General features: G+C 37.4%; 1 protein-coding gene across 4 annotated transcripts in view; it reads right to left on the bottom strand.

Annotated features, from left to right (window-relative positions):
- LOC122550726 (protein mono-ADP-ribosyltransferase PARP4) overlaps window positions 1-16,838 on the bottom strand; it is a 143,726-nt gene that overhangs the window by 67,727 nt on the left and 59,161 nt on the right. For all 4 annotated transcript variants that reach the window (XM_043691882.2, XM_087988155.1, XM_043691878.2 and 1 more), the window contains 7 exons: window positions 12,472-12,570; window positions 12,075-12,258; window positions 9,330-9,489; window positions 7,673-7,797; window positions 7,194-7,325; window positions 6,885-6,971; window positions 1,642-1,806 (listed from right to left, as the gene is read on the bottom strand). In XM_043691882.2, coding sequence (XP_043547817.2) covers window positions 1,642-1,806; window positions 6,885-6,971; window positions 7,194-7,325; window positions 7,673-7,797; window positions 9,330-9,489; window positions 12,075-12,258; window positions 12,472-12,570 — 952 coding nt within the window. The remainder of the gene's footprint in view (window positions 1-1,641; window positions 1,807-6,884; window positions 6,972-7,193; window positions 7,326-7,672; window positions 7,798-9,329; window positions 9,490-12,074; window positions 12,259-12,471; window positions 12,571-16,838) is intronic.

Here is a 16,838-nt window from a genome sequence, read left to right as displayed (position 1 = left end):
TCTGGTCGATAACATTAGTTTCAGTGTAACAGTTTAGGAAGTCAAACGCAGAAAATTCAACATTTGAAAACAAAAGGTGTTGCATTTATACAGTGTCTTTCAAAAACACTGCATGTTACAAAGTGCTTTATGGCCAATGAGGTATTTCTGAAGTATTGTATTCTAGGAAATGCAACAGCCAATTTACATGTACCATATTCCTACATACAGCAGCATGGTCAGATAGCCTGCTTTCTTAATGATGCTGATTGATGGATAGCTTTTGATCAGCATTCCAACGATAATTTTCTTGGCCTTCTTTGAAATACTGCTATAGAATCTTTTACATTCACCCAAGCATGCAGACATGGACTGAGATGAAAGCTGCAGCTAAAAGATGTCATCTCCAACAGTATAAAACTCTGTATAAATTGTTGTGCACAAACACAGGAGTGAGACTTGAATCTGGGAGTTTGTAGTGTAGAGGTGAGATAGTTACCAAGTAAGCCATTGCTGACATATTGGGAGTCAGTCAGAGAATTAATATATCAAGCACTAGAAGCTTAGAGAAATATTTGAAGACTGAATGGATGTGATCTGTACAGTGGACAATCAATCTGTACCTGTATTTGGTACACTCAGGTAAAACAGATTATATTATGAGCAGCGAATAAAATATAATAAATGAGAAGTAGCACAATTAAAACACTTTCACCTGGAAGAATGATTGGGGCCTGGCATGACACAATCGGAGGCAAAAAGCAGGTGTTGCATCTCCTGCAGTTGGATAACAAAGGAAATAGGAGAGGTTTTGTGGCACAGTGGTAGTGTCCCTACTTTGCAGCTAGGAGGCTTGGGTTCAAATTGCATCTGCTCTAGACCTGTGTAATAACATCTCTGAACAGGTTGATTTTAAAAAAAACATTGGGAGTAGGTACTAAAGTTGATTAAGGAGTAGGATTAGAGATTCATGTATGAAGCGATCTCTTTGCAATGCTGAAAGTGTTGGGGAGGAGGGATAAGATGCATTTAGTGGTGTCTAGCAAGAATGAGAAACTTACAGAAGTGCAAGTAAAGGGATAGTACTGGATATGTTAATGGCATTAAATGGCAACAAATCCTTTGGAGGTGATGACCTATATTCTAAGATCTTAAACAAAATGGCTATAGACATAGTGGATGCAGTGGTTCAACATTCCAGATACTTTAGATTCTAGAATAGTTTCTAAGGGTTGGAAGATAGTAAACATAGCCTCCCCATTTAAGAAAGGAAGAATGGAAGTTGGTCCTTAGTAAGTTCAACAGTAAAGCAAAACTGGGTAAAATAAAACAAGTAGCATTATATGAATAGAAGTTATTAACGTTTCTCTACATAGGTTTTATATTGACTACACTGAATTACAACATATACAAAATAGGTTAACAGTAATAATTGTTGGTTTTCACTGGAAACTAAATAATAGATTTTTTAAATGGGAGAAAGAAGATGTCAATGCTTTGAACAGCACTTGGATTCAAACATTAGACTTCATCATTTGAGTGATAGAAGTGAAGTACTGTATACTCAGAAGCAGAAGTTAACATTGTTACAACTATAGGCCACAATCTGCAAAATTAGTTCTATACATCAGATCTGCCAAAATAAATAATTGAAAACTGAACCTGAGTTTTCTCTTGCAAAGCTTTGTTCCGTTGTTGAGATGTCAGACTTCCAGATAGTAGAAAGGAAATATATTCACGATCAACTGCAAGTTCAGTGATATAGGTGATTTTAATGATGACACTGGCATTTGGTGGTAGATTGCCAACACTAATTGTAAAGACATCCTGAAACATTAAGTACAAAAGGAGATTATGTCGACAGATCAAATAAAAATGGGAAAAGATCTCAACACATCAGGTGATCGAGAAAGTGAGCAAGATGTTAATGCATGCTGCAATATATTTAAATAAACTAGTGACAGTTTGAGGCTTTCAGTTTTCTCCAATGAATCACAGATAATTTTCTTCACTAATTAATTTTACTTCCCTGGTATACAACATTTTCTTAAGTAATAAAAATGCAGAGCACTATTTTAATGGAATTCATGGATTTGTGCTATATTGAGAGAGAACAACAGTACTTGTGTTGACAGCATAGAACAAATCATGCCAGATTCTAAGTTACAGGTTTTCATCATTAAATTACAAAGAAGCATATTGAAAATGGTTGTAATAATATTCAGAATTGGAAATTTCAGGATTACAAGCAATAGATCGTGAAACCTCAATTTTCTTATTGACAACAGAGATTATATTTTCCAGTTGACAATGAACAATTCTTGTTCCAAGGTAGAATGAGCATGGAGAGAACTGCAGGAGATGGATTTGGTTGAATCTGTTTATAGCTCTTAATATGACCTTCAAATTAACACCGAAGAGAACTTAAGATGTTTGTGAAAAAAGCATGAAATTCATTGTAAAATGAGATATTATGATTATATATAATAATTAACAATTTTTTTTAGATTCATTCCAGTATATGCACCAGCTTCACCAGGGCTCACTCTTATGTGCTCAAGCCTCACCACATTCAGTATCGCATGTTCACACTGACAATTGATTCTAAAATTAGATGACCTTTTCTGGCTCTGACCACTCTCTTTTCATGCCATTTTGTCTTGTAAAAACTGAAGGAGCAAGAAGTGATTAAAAAAACAAAGAGAGATGACAACCAATTGGTAGCCTTGCGTTGTGTGAGCAAATTAACTTGTCTACTTGATGTTGACTTGTCTTACCATGGCAGGTTTCGATAAGCTCTTAACCGGTTCTCTGAATTTTAAAATCTCAATAACTCTGGTAGCAATTTCTTGTCACACAACTTGTGAGATGTATTCTTTTTGCCAAAGAGAACAACTTCCCCTTGGTGGCAATTCTCTACAAGCAGTTTCAACTTTGCTTCAGAAATTGGGAGTGAGTTACGCCTTGCCACCTATTTCTCCCTGATGACTCCAATTTGAAATACCATGCTGTATATTCGATGAATCAGAGAGAGAGTCATTTAAATCTCTTCATGGCCTTTCCTTTCCAATCTCTGTAACCCTTCTCGGCACAACAATCCCATTCTCATCTGCAACCAAACCTTCACTCTTTTGATTCCAGCCTGATATGCACCATTCTTCTAATCAGACTATGCCTTCAGCATCTTGAGCCTATGCTTTGGAATTTCTTTCCTAAACCTCTCCCCAGGTCTTCCTGACACTCATTTCTTTGACTAAGCCTTTTATCACCTCCTCGATTATTGTTTGATATTGCTGAAAAAAGGCACTTTTTTGTTTAAGTATTTCACAATGTACTCATCAGGATATTCATAAGAAGTGCAATATAAAGGGGGAAATAGACTTGTATATTGTGCAAGAACACAGTACTAATTAGTTGGTAAATTGACTCTGGTTAACAGAAACATTATCATGGAAAATGCATCAGTTGGATGATGACCAACAGTTAATTGCCAAGTTTTGTTTAAACTTGACCCAGGCAGGTAGACTTACCCTGAGGAATGAACTAGAGAACAGCTGTCACCTATTTGGTTGAATTAAAGTATGCACAAAATGTATATATATTCTTCTGGCTGCAAAAAACCGAGCCATGTGTCATAATATATGTAGCTTCCAGTATGTGCATGTGTGTGTAACCTAACAAGCCCAACCGACAATATTCAATCGATTATCAGCATAGCTCTTAACACACACGGAATTATTTCAGAAATGCTGTCTAATTGCAGAATTAGATTTAATCATAAAATTTAATTTTGAGTTTTGCAAGACAAGTTGGTTAGCTAACAGTTTTTTTTAGATTCATTCACAGGATTTGGGTGTCACTGGCTAAGCCCATCCCTAATTGCTTAGAGGGCAGACAACAGCAAACCATATTGCTATAGGGCTGGAGTCACATGGAGGCCATGGTAAGAGTGGCAGATTACTTCCCAAAAGGACATTAGTGTATGAGGTGGGTTTTTTTCGACAATTGATAATAGTTTCATCAATTAGAATCTTAATTCTAGATTTCTGTTGAATTCAAATTCTACCATCTGCCATCTAAATCTAGATCCCTAGAACATTACCTAAATCTCTGGATTAATAATCTAGTGATGATATCACTAGGCTATCATGTCCCCGTGAGTTAGTACCTTGTCTGTGATGAATAGCAGGAAGGGCTTGATGTTTGATTAGCAATTTGCTAATCTTTGGGACACAGCATCACACTGCACTGAAATTCATATACGACAATACTTGAGGTTTAGGAGATTAGCATCTGGATTTTGGGGATCTCTGTTTGTGGATGCGGGTACAGGTTTTGATCAGCAAAATTGTTTCTTTCTTCCTTTCAAAACTTCCCTCCAATATGACAGATGCTTTCGGACAATGGGACTGGAATAACAGCTCCAATCACTAGTTTCATCCCTTCCATTCTTGCTACCACCAATCAGATTCTGGCTGTTGGACAGCAGCAAAATAGGAGGGTAGATCCCTACCTAGATCTATGGATTAATAGTCTGCGATAATACCATTAGACCATTGCCTTCCCTCAGTTACTTCATCAATGACGTAAAAGTTTAGAAGTGAACACTTTTATGGATAATTATACTATGTTGTACCGTTTGCAATTCCTCATTTATTCAAGTTTGTATCTATATACAAGAAGGCATTGACAACATTCAGGCTTGAATTAGCAACAGCTAAGTAGTTTGCACATATTCAAGTGCCAGATAATGACTAGCTCCAAAAAGACAGAATCCAACTCCACTCCACTGACATTCAATAATATTATCACTGCTGGATTCTTTGGCATTAGCACCAATATCCTGTTGTCTATAAACTTAACTAAAAGCTGTGACTACAAGAACAGGTAAAAACCTGGGAATTCTGTTGAGAAGCATTCACCTTATAACTCCCCAGAGCCTATCAACCATCAAAACTGCACAAATCAGGAGCATGATAGATACTCTCTGGTTGCCTGGATGAGTGCACCTCCAACGTTATTCAAGAGGCTCACCAATGGCACCACTGTATACCCGATATGCTATTACGACTTACCAAGGCTCCTTCAAACTGACCCTTACAAAACCATGACCTCCACACCGAGAAGGACAAAAGCAGCAGATGCATGGGAACACCATCATCTCCTCGTTCCCCTGCAAGTCATACACTTTGCTGACTTGGAACTAGGTGCCATTTCTTCACCGTCGCTGGAAAATGCTGGAATTAACTTCCTAACAGAACTGTGGGGTGTATCTAAACAAAAAGGACTGCAGAGATTAAAAATTGCTGGTCTTACCAGTGCCATACATCTGTTAACACCTGATTAATCATATTTATTCAAGAGGAACACATGCTGACTATGTGCACATATAAAAAGGGAGAGGCTCTTGTGACACAGTGGCAGTGTCTCTACCTCTCAACTGGGAGGCCAAGTTCAAGTTCCATCCATTCCAGTGTTATGTAATAAGATTGTCAAATAGTTTGATTAGAAAATAAAGCACATAAATAGGGAGCAGCTATGACACTGCACGCAGAATGAAAGGGGTAAACTTGAGGAAGTCAAGAAACTTTGCAAAACTCTGTACAAGTCATATGCTTCTTGTTTCAAACTCACCAACTGGTTTCAATACAACTAACATTGGTAGCACAGGATGATTGCATAAAGATGGAGATTGGAATATAGAAGATTTAAATTGGAATCAGTTTAGTTAAGAATGGCTAAAACCAAGTGTATGATTTCTTACTCATGTTCAGTAAAGCTGAATCTTATGATCAAAGGAAAATGAATAGAAATGCAGAACATGAATTACATTCTTACCAGTCAAAAACAAGTAACGGCCTAGCACTGTCAATTCTTATTTAAAACAGAGAATGTGCAGAATAATTTCGGAGTGCGGGATTGTCAATTAAACCTTGAGAAAAATCTGGTTAATAAATTGACATTATAGATAAAACTTATAATAATCAATTAAGTGGTAGGAAGCATGGGCAGATTTTGATAAATTTAGAAAATAACAGTTAATCCTTAGAAGCAGTTTTTAGTAGACTATACTCAAGATTGCAAAAATTCTACATGGGGAATCTGAATTCAGCACACATCCTTAAAGTGTTGAATTGTGTTAAGGTTGTCCATCCTTATGGATGGACTTCAAGTGTTAAATTGAGTTAGACTTTTAGATGTAGAAGCCTTAAAAGATTCTGGGAAAACATTCATTTTCTGCAGTTGTCATAGCTCAAATGGGGCATTCAGCAGTATCACAAGAGAAGAAAGATTTAATGGTAGTGATATCTCAAGAACATCAATCCATGAGGGACAAGCATCAACATGAATGAACGGTTATAACCAAAAGGAGTAATTTGTGATAGACAACAGAAGAATGAGCACCAGCAATCTCAACAGGTGACTAGGTGCAATCATAAATATCACTATGCAATGATTTGTTCTAAATGGAATAACAAAGTTTTTGAAATGAATCAAAACTGGGTTTAAACATAAAACAAAATTCCTCTTTAATACAAGATATGAGAGAGTGTTTCCCACAACAATAAATGGCACTATAATAATTTTGAGTGTATTTAGATTTGAAGTATGTAATTATGGAGAAAATAGATCATCTCTTTGTAACGGAGAAACAACATACCCTTGGCTATCAATAGGGGTGCTTACATAATTGTTGTCGATGTTTCATGTACTACTATTGACAGAAAAATATAATAGAACTACTAACTAAACTAAATTTTTACCGTCTGTACCGTCTATCAAATCAAATTAGAGATTACACTCCAAATGAAGTCACAAAATCATAAAAATTATAATAAATCTCTTTCACTTCTGTGACTATTACACTAAATTCAGCAACAGGTAAAATGATGGTTAAAACTTACAGCAGCAGCCTGATCCATTAGATAGGCCCCATGACCTTTTCTAATGGCCTGTCTGTACTCATGATGAGCTTGACTTTTCTCTTTCACCTACAGGTATAAAAATGTATATATTGGTTAGTATACCAGATCAAAACAGATTTTATTTTAAATAAGTGAACCAGTGCAGAAACTCAGAACACAAGGACTAGTTGAATCTGAAGATACACAAATTATATAGTAGAATATAAATCAAACAGATTAATTAGTGAGAAATCTTTAGAAAAAGCTTTATTCCAGACTTGAAACAATGAGAAGCTTTCCCTTAATTACCTGGCCAATTATGTGCTTTTTATTAATGAAAGCCTCAAATCCACAGACAGCTGCTGTATCATCCAAAGGAAATACATACTTAGCTTCTATAGAAAAGATATTGGTGTTCACGTAGGATTGGAAAACCACAATCTAAAAGACAAAATAAGACATTTAGTAATGAACTTAAAAAAGATTTTTATATTAAGTGAAGATGGGAATAACTACTTCCAATACCACATAAAGCTGAGTTCCATCCTTTCCCCTTCCAAAACAGACACAAGAAATACAACTCTGATAAAGGGAAGGGGATGTATGTGTATTTTCATTTTGCTCTTCTATTGCTGTAAAAATGTTGTAAATCTACTTTTACAAGTCTGTATGCCTTGAACACATGGGAAATATCCTCCCCACTGTAGTTGTGAAGCAAGTTGCTGTAACCAATCACATTAAGTTTCCTGTGTCAAAGTTTTAGCACTCTGATAAATCACTGTTGGTACCTCTGCAACAAGATCCATTAACTTTGCCTCTACATGGATTTCCTGCAGGGGAATCACATTGCCAGCACTGTCCTGAAGACCAGGTGTAATGTTTTTCGAAGGATCCTGAGCGGTTTCTAAATCATCTGCAAGTTAAAAAAAAGTCAAATTATTACAACCTTTTACATGTCTCAAGGTTTTCATTGCAAGAAAAATAAGAGAGCATTGCTGTTGGCTTTGTGGGCATATGTAATGAAGTCCCAGATTGGATCTCCATTCTACATTTTATGCATTTAGGTCATGGGGTAGCAATGGCTCAGTGGTTGGCACTGCTGCCTCATAGTACCAGGGACCCGGGTTCCTTTGGGCAACCGTGCGGACTTTGCACATTCTCCATGTGTCTGTGTGGGCTTCCTCTAGGTGCTCCCACAGTTCAAAGATGTGAAGGTTAGGTGGATTGGCTGTGCTAAATTGCCCATAGTGTCGAGAGATATAGGAATGCAGAGTTATGGGGTGGGTTTGCTCTTTGGTGTGAGGCAAATGGCCTGTTTCCACACTATAGGGATTCTACATACTAAGAACTATTCTGAAGATAAGTGTGAACAGTTTTACGTCAGTTTCCCTGCAAACAGGATGGCCAGGAAATAAAATATTGAAAATGTGAAAGCAGATCAGTTGTGTTATCTAGAGAATAGTGTGTAGCACAAAAATATCTAAAACTGGGAGAGAGAGAAAAAAGCAAAAATCATCACGTTTCTTAAGAACAAGTAAAATGATGTCAAAATTATTACATTTAAATTTAGGCTAAATAAAGGGGACATCTATGGCTTATTTTTTAATACTTAAACAAAAGTTTAGGTCATTTTATTGAGAAGAAGGTGCAAAGTATTTACCCTTGTCAATCCTTGAGGTCACAATGAGTAGACTTTGGGTTTTCCAAAGTTACAGAAAGGTCTTATAGGTACATAGTTGTGCTGTAAACTGTCTATTTAACGGTTCATTTGAAATTGAAAGGGAATTGGGGCCCAGAGTAATTCATAAGAATCAGTAGGGGTTATGCTGAACTAGGACAATGGTTGGCTGGAATAATGTGTAAGATTCTGGGTGCCACACTTTTGGAAGTAGATGAATGAATTGGAGAAGGTGCAGAAGATGTTTACAAGAATGCTTTCAGGGATGAGGACAGACTGAAGAAATTGGGACAGTACTCCTTGGAAAAGAGTAGGCTAAGAGGAGATTTGATAGACTTTTTCAAGATTACGAGGGAAGAAAGAGGGTATATAGCAGGAAACTGTACTTGCTGGTAAAAGGAATGGTTCAAGTGAAATATGACTTTATGGTCTTTAGTTCTTCAGAAGATCCAAATTAATCAAACTGACTTGTCAATACTTTTCTTTGCCTCTCTAGAAATGGATCTGTAGCAGAGTTCTCTCAAATTAATATACTCTCTTGATTATTATGGTCATAAGACATTTTAGGATGTGATTTGAAAGTGCAAACATAATATCACACTAACATACTTATCCTGTAAAATTCATTGCCATTAAATTGGACATTTAAGTGTATATTCAATGTTGAAAAATGTGCAAATGGGATACTAATTTAACACTAATTAGTTTTGCAATGTCTTATTCATTTCAAATGATGAACAAAAGGGCACACTTAAAGTAATTCTGACCTATATCAATGTCTGCAGATGTCAATGTTGAAGGACTGGTTTCTTCAGGATTTACGTTAATCAGAGGATGGAAAGGTTCCAGTTGGTCTTTGCCAATGCAGAACTGGACAACATACCTCATTCTCACTTGCGAAGTGCTATAAACAACAAACTCATCATCCTGGAAGCAAAAATTAAAAAGAAAACTAATGATTCACAGTAGGAAAATGACAGCAAACAAACCCGAATACATTTCAAAACAAAATAAGTAACCCAACCAAAGGAAAACATTTATATTTAATTAAGTTGCTTATTTGACAAATATCTTGAAACAATCATTTTATAAACACATTCAGAAGTAACTTAGCTTTATTATTGCCATTGCCTGAAAATATGCTTTATATGAACCCTGACCTTGAAATATTCATCTATTCATAGGGGACCAAAGTCCAATTTACACCGTGGTGAGTTTGGCAGTTGTGCCAGATGAAGAAGTCTGGAATCCTAAGGGGGCAAACATTGTCTGGTGGGTGTATTTAAAATTTCAAAGCGATGGGAATTGTCAGGAGAGAAGGGATGCATACAAGTAGTGTGGCAGAAAGGAGACTCTGGTGAAGTGACACCAAGGCTTCTTTGACAGCACCAAGTTTCACTCCAAGCCATACATCATCCTAACCGAGAAGTGTATAGTCATGTCTTCATTGTTGCTGGGTTAAAATCCTGAAACTAGGAGAAAGTGAGGAGTGCAGATGCTGGAGTACCAGAGTTGAAAAATGTCGTGCTGGAAAAACACAGCAGGCCAGGCAGCATCCGAGGAGAAGGAGAATCGATGTTTCGGGCATAAGCCTTTCTTCAGGAATCAGAATTCCTGAAGAAGGGCTTATGCCTGAAATGTCGATTTTCCTGCTCCTCGGATGCTGCCTGGCCTGCTGTGTTTTTCCAGCACAACATTTTTCAACTAAAATCCTGAAACTCCTGGCTGAACAGCAGACAGTGGCTCTAAAGCCCACAACGGCAAAGTTTCAAGAAAGCAGCTCACCACCATCTACTCAAGGATAATGGGATGAGCAATGATGGCCTAGTCAGTGACACCCACATAGACAAATTATAAAGTGGCACTAGGGTAGCAGAATGCACTGAAAAGTTGAATTAAAATACATCAATTTATTACAGTGTATCGGAAAGCAAATTCAGTGGCTAGAAGTTGAGTGGGATGCGGACTAAGCAATCAAGAGATAGGTGTCTTGGATGGGATGAACCTGGAGTACCTAACAGTGGGGGCTTTGAGAGTCTGGAGAAAGCAGGTGAGCCCATTGTGTGGAAGATCTTCCCCTTTGTGACCAAAAAGTCTATGAGACCCTAAACTGAGATGAAGTTTAATGGTGAAATTTTGAAATTTTATAAATGTTAATCATTTTTTAAAACTTGACGATCATGATACTGAAGATAAAATTACTTCACAGAATATGTGTCAAGTAGAAGACTTTATTTAAATAATTATAAAACATGCTTAATGCAATAATTCTGCATTTTCTCAGCATCAAGAAACAAAAGAATTTTTATAAAAAACTAAAGGTCTTACATACACCTTGCTGAAAATAGGATAAATAATTTAAATAAATACCCAAAATAATAAATAACAAAGATTTTACTAAGTCCACTAATGGTCAGAAGCAAAGGTATTGAATATTCACAGTTGTTACTGTATTTTGTATGTAAAGAAGGATAACAATCATGTCTATAAAGATGTAGGGGGACAAATATTTTAAATACTATTAAAAATGCTTTTATAAAAATTTGCTCATAGGATGTGGGTATTGCTAGCTTAGCCAGCATTTATTGCCAGTCCCTAACTCCCCAGGAGAAAGTAATGGTGAGCTGCCTTAAACTGCTCCAGCGGTTTAAACTGGCGGGGGTGGAGGGTTAGGGAAGGTGTTAGGAAAGGAATTCCAGGATTCTGACTCAGTGACAGTGCAGAAATGGTGAAACAGTTCCAAGTTGGAATGGTGTGTGGTTTGGTTGGCAACTTGCAGATGGTGGCACTCCCTGCTTCTGCTGCCCATGTCCTTTAGGTGATAGAGGTCACAAGTTTGGAAGTTAAAAATCACACAACACCAGGTTATAGTCCAACAGGTTTAACTGGAAGCACACTAGCTTTCGGAGCGACGCTCCTTCATCACCTGATGAAGGAGCGTCACTCCGAAAGCTAGTGTGCTTCCAATTAAACCTGTTAGACTATAACCTGGTGTTGTGTGATTTTTAACTTTGTACACCCCAGTCCAACACCGGCATCTTCAAATCATGACAAGTTTGGAAAGTACTGTCAGACCGGCCTTGATGAAGATATTCAGTGCATCTTGTGGATGGTATATACTGCTGCCACATGCTTTAGTGGCTGAAGTTAGTGAATGTTGCAAGTGGTGGATGAGATGCCAATCAAATGGATTTCTTTCTCCTGGATGGTTTCAAGCTTCTTGAATGTCATTTAAGCTGCATTCATCCAGGCAAATTGACAGTATTTCTCACACTCCTGATTTGTGTGTTATACACGCTGTACAGCTTTGGAAGGTCAGGCAGCAAGCTGCTCAACACAGAATTTCTAGTCTCTGACCTGCTCTTGGGCTAGTACATTTATAAGTATTAACATTAAAACATAATCTTGGTGTTATCCTATTTATCCAAGTCTAGACAGCACAGAGAAGAAAACATTTACAAAACCAGCACAAAATAAATTGTGTTTGCAATTAATGACATTGGTTGACATACCTCAAACTCTGAGTAAATGCTTTCAGTTTTACGTATTCCATGTACACTTGCATATTCTGCTGGTGGAGCAGATAAGGTGAAGTCCTTCTTATAGTACTCTTTACATTTACCAAGTGAAACATCACAGATCACCAAAAGACGGCTCCCATCAGTTCTACTGGGCTTTGAGTATTTAATGCTTGTGCTGCAATTTAAAAGCAGGCCTTTATTGCATTACACATCACAATATATTAAAATAAGGACATAAATTATTCAAGGACACTATTCCTTTCATGGTTTCTGGAGAAGAGTAGCAAAAATAAAAATCGTGAACTAATATAAATCTTTGACAGCAGCATTAAAAATTTTGTCAAGATTAATTATCCTTTAAGAACAATGCAGAGCAAATAATACTGACCTGATTGAGTTGCTGAAGTAAATTCCGCTTCCAAGATTGCCGACATCAGTTCGCTCTACCCCATGATTTTCCACTACCATCTTTGGCAATAATAACCCTCTGTGAAATTAGTGCGACAGTACATCACTACGGTTTAAATTGCTGCTAGATAGAGCTTGTAGAATGCTACTCATCAGTGAGATTGCTACATATATTATCATGGATTAATTTCCTAATATTTGCTTTACTAACTCGTCTATCAACATATTGTTGTAAAAATAGAACTCTTTATTGGCAATACAGTAATCTGAATAATGTTAAAGTGTAAACTGTCTTCATAAAGGATTATTCACAAACCCACTGATTAGACAGGATAGTGGTCCTAGGGGAGTACATATGATTAAAAAGTAACAAAAGTATATGAGCCACATCACCAACTGCTATTGTCTAGAAAAAAAATATGAATTAAGCTATTAATGGTGATAATAAGTAACAGTTAGACCAGTTACCTAATCTAAGAAGACACGAGAAAATGGATATTTTTGCAAGATATTGGACAGAATCAGCAAGTGCTTATGTAAATTGAACTCAATATGTACAAACTTGCTGGCCATGCAAAAATTCAAGAGTTCAAGCTAGCATGGGCAAAATTGACTTATTGGTTCAAATGATCAGCACTTTGGAGGATTGAGAATGATCAGAAACAAAAGTAGAGGATAAGGACTTTGAACTTTTACAGATGTATGCTGGAACCTATGAACTACCCAACTAAAGATGTGCACACTATTCTGTCCAATGACTGGATGGATGATAGCCACTCAAGTCCTGTAAACAGCTTCCTTGAAATAATGTGATGTATTGATCTCTAAGTGTGTCCTAACACAAGATTTACTTCAACATAATAGGTATAAAATCTTAATCTTTAAAAATTGTACATCTATGACAAGTATACATATATAATATAAAAAGCTATGTGTGCCAAAATTAGATATTTGGGCAGCAGTGATGCAGCATCCCTTTATTACATCACTGAATTAGAATTTTACTTGGACTTCTAATTGACTATTTTAATTACTGATTCCAATGGGTTATTACTTCAAAATAGTTAGCAGCGTTTTTTGAATGTACTTGTTTCTAAATTAGAAGAAATGAATTATAGAATTGGATAACACAAGTATGAAACATCAACCTTTGAAATGTATTTATTCCATTCTAGGTCATGTGTCAGCTGAGAAGCCCTTTGACTTTGCATCTCTATTTCAAGAAGAACTGACGTGCTTTTAGTTCCGAGTTCTCTCCTGCACTGGGGTTGAGAACGCACTAATATGTAGGAGACAAAGATGTGAACCAACTTCCACTTACCTTTGCCAGTGTACATGGGAATTAATATGTAAAAGGTAGATAAGGTTGTCATAGTCCCTGTGGACCCTAGGGCTGCTCACTCATTAAAGAGAGGTAATTTAACTGGAGGGTCACCATGCCTAAGGCGAAAGAAAATCATGTCACAAGGAATTAAGGGCTACGGGGAGAATGCGGGTAAGTGGAGTCGAAATGCCCATCAGCCATGATTGAATGGCGGAGTGGACTCGGTGGGCCGAATGGCCTTACTTCACTCCTATGTCTTATGGTCTTATGGAGAAGGAGAAGGAGGGACATTCATGGTAATCTTAGCTGGTAAGGGAAAAGAACCTGCTTTATTGATGTCACTCTGCATTACATACCAGCCATTCAGCAAACTGAGCTAACTAATCCTCAGAATTAATATGTACATCAGCAAGGACAGGAAAAATAGCAACAGGATTTCAATTGGGAAAGTATATGAGCAGCAGAAGCTTGGATGAGGTGAGGTTTACAGAACATACAGGATGGCAAACCAGTCAGACATATGTTGAAATACTCATCTGGAAGTAATAACATTCTGAATAAGAGTTTTAACCAGGAGATATACCAGGATGTTGCTTGCACTGGAAGTTTTAGTTACGAAGACAGACTGAATTGACTGGGGTTGTTTTTCTTGGAACAGAGGAGACTGAGGAGGGACATAATTGAGATGTACAAAATAATGGAGCGGCAGATAGGGTAGACAGGAAAAGTTTTTCCCCCTTACTGAGCGTTCAATGACCAGGAGAGATAGATTTAAGCTAAGGGGCAGGAGGTTGAGAGGAAATGTGAGGAAAAATGTTTTCGCCCAGAGGGTAGTGTGAATCTGAAACTTATTGCTGGTAAGGGTGGTAGAGGCAGAAACCCTTAATACATTTAAGAAGTATTTAGATGTGTAGTTGTGATGCCAGGACATGCAAGGCCATACACCAAGTAATGGAAAATGGGAGTAGAATAATTAGATGCTTGTTTTTAACAGGGACAGACTCGATGGGCTGAAGGGCCTTTCCCTGTACTGTAGAACTCTATGACTCTTAAGGCAAGGATGGATGTAAATAATGCACTGGACATGAAAGTAGGCTGTCTTTTTGATGGAAAGATTTGGAGTTAGCCGCACAAATTGAGGCAGAATGGGAAATCATTAAATTTTACATCAAAATGCTTTAAAGTAAATGTAAATGGTTAAATTAATATTTCCAAGTTGAAAAGAAATACAAATCCTTCAAAAACATTTGTATCTTTTTGATTTCTTATTCCATTTTCCTCCGAGGAGGTCATAGGAATCACTCAAATGCAAGTCAAATCTGGTTGAATTTGTGAAGGCAGAAGGCAATTATTAACTGTAGAACTTCCATGTGAGGTTGGTCACTAGTGGAGAACTTCAGGGATTGCTATTAAAGCCACTGTTTTCATCACCTTCATTAAATAATTTGAAGAAAGGTGTTCAGTGAAGTTTCTACAAGTTTATAGGTCATAGATAGGTCAGAATGCAAAGATCTTAGAAGAAAAGTTAATTGCTGATGGAATAAGATGCAATGGGGGAAACAATCTGTTTCTTGTAATATCTTTTAGAAACATTCCATGTGATGGACTCAGCAAGCAACACCCAAACAGCTGTATATTTTACAGTTGTATCATCAAGGTTGTGGAGTCAAGGATGTCAGCACATATTCATGAGAGATGCATGGCCATTGCAGAAAACTTTGGGGTAGTGGTAGTAATACTGGAGAAACTAAATAGATTATCAGTGGATAATTCCACTGGGTGCATTGATTTAAATTGTCCAGATTTCCCTAGATTCTAGAACAAGGATTGGCAATTAGAATTGGAAACATGCTATTCAAAAAAGGAGGGAGAGAAAAAACATGAAACAACAGGTTTGCATGAAATCAATAGTCAAGACAATGTTAGAAACTATTAATAGCCTCACGATGACAGATCATTTGTACAGTCAAAATATGAAATGGAAATTGTGTGCAAGAAGTCTGGGTTTCAGGTTAATAAAGGGGGAAAATCAGCAGATGGATACTCAAATTCCCTTCCCAACACCACTAAAGGTGGACCTAACATCCTCTGCCCTCTACTCAAACACGGATTGCAGCAATTTAAGAAGGGAGCTCAAATCAACTTCTTAAGGACAATGTGGGAGAGACATTAAATGTCAGCAAGGCCCACATCCCACGAACATTTAAAAATGGAGTTATTACATCAAACATATTGGACTGGGAAGACATTTTAGCATGGAATAAGGACTGTAAATGGTCCAAAAATAGAGTAAGAATCAGTTTACCATTTTACAGAAGATTAAGTTTGCTCGCTGAGCTGGTAGATTTGTTCTCAGACATTGCAGCACCATGCTAGATAATGTCATCACTGAGCCTCCGATGAAGAGCTGATGTTCTGTCCCGCTTGCTATTTATGTGTCTTGGTATGTTGTGGTGGGTGACATCACTTTGGTTCTTTTTCTGAGAGTTTGGTAAATGGGGTCCAAATCGATATGTTTATTAATGGAGTTACGGTTTGAATGCGAGGCCTCTAGGAATTCCCGTGCGTGTCTTTGTTTAGCCTGTCCTAGGATGGATGTATTGTCCCAGTCAAACTGACATCCCTCTTCGTCTGTGTGTATGGATACTAGTGATAGTTGGTCATGTCTTTTCATGGCTAGCTGGCGCTCATACATGACCAACTATCACGAATAACCATACACACTGATGAGAGGGACACCAGTTCAACTGGGACAATACATCCATAATATAAGACCATAAGACATAGGAGTAGAAATGAGGCCATTCAGCCCTCACGTCTGTTCCACAATTCAATCGTGGCTGATAAGCTTCTCAACCCCATTCTCCCGCTTTCTCCCTGTAACCCTTGATTCCCCTTGATACTCAAGAACCTATTTATCTCAGTCTTCAATATAGTCAATTACCAGGCCACCACAGCCTTCTGTGGCAATGAATTCCATGGATTCACCTCTCTCTGGCTGAAGAAATTTCTCCTTATCTCCA

Source organism: Chiloscyllium plagiosum, unplaced genomic scaffold (genome assembly GCF_037043375.1).
Source record: "Chiloscyllium plagiosum isolate Xiang-an unplaced genomic scaffold, Cpla_swu_hap1 HiC_scaffold_6, whole genome shotgun sequence".
In the NCBI taxonomy this organism is placed as follows: Eukaryota; Metazoa; Chordata; class Chondrichthyes; order Orectolobiformes; family Hemiscylliidae; genus Chiloscyllium; species Chiloscyllium plagiosum.
This window is presented reverse-complemented; position numbering and strand designations above follow the sequence as displayed.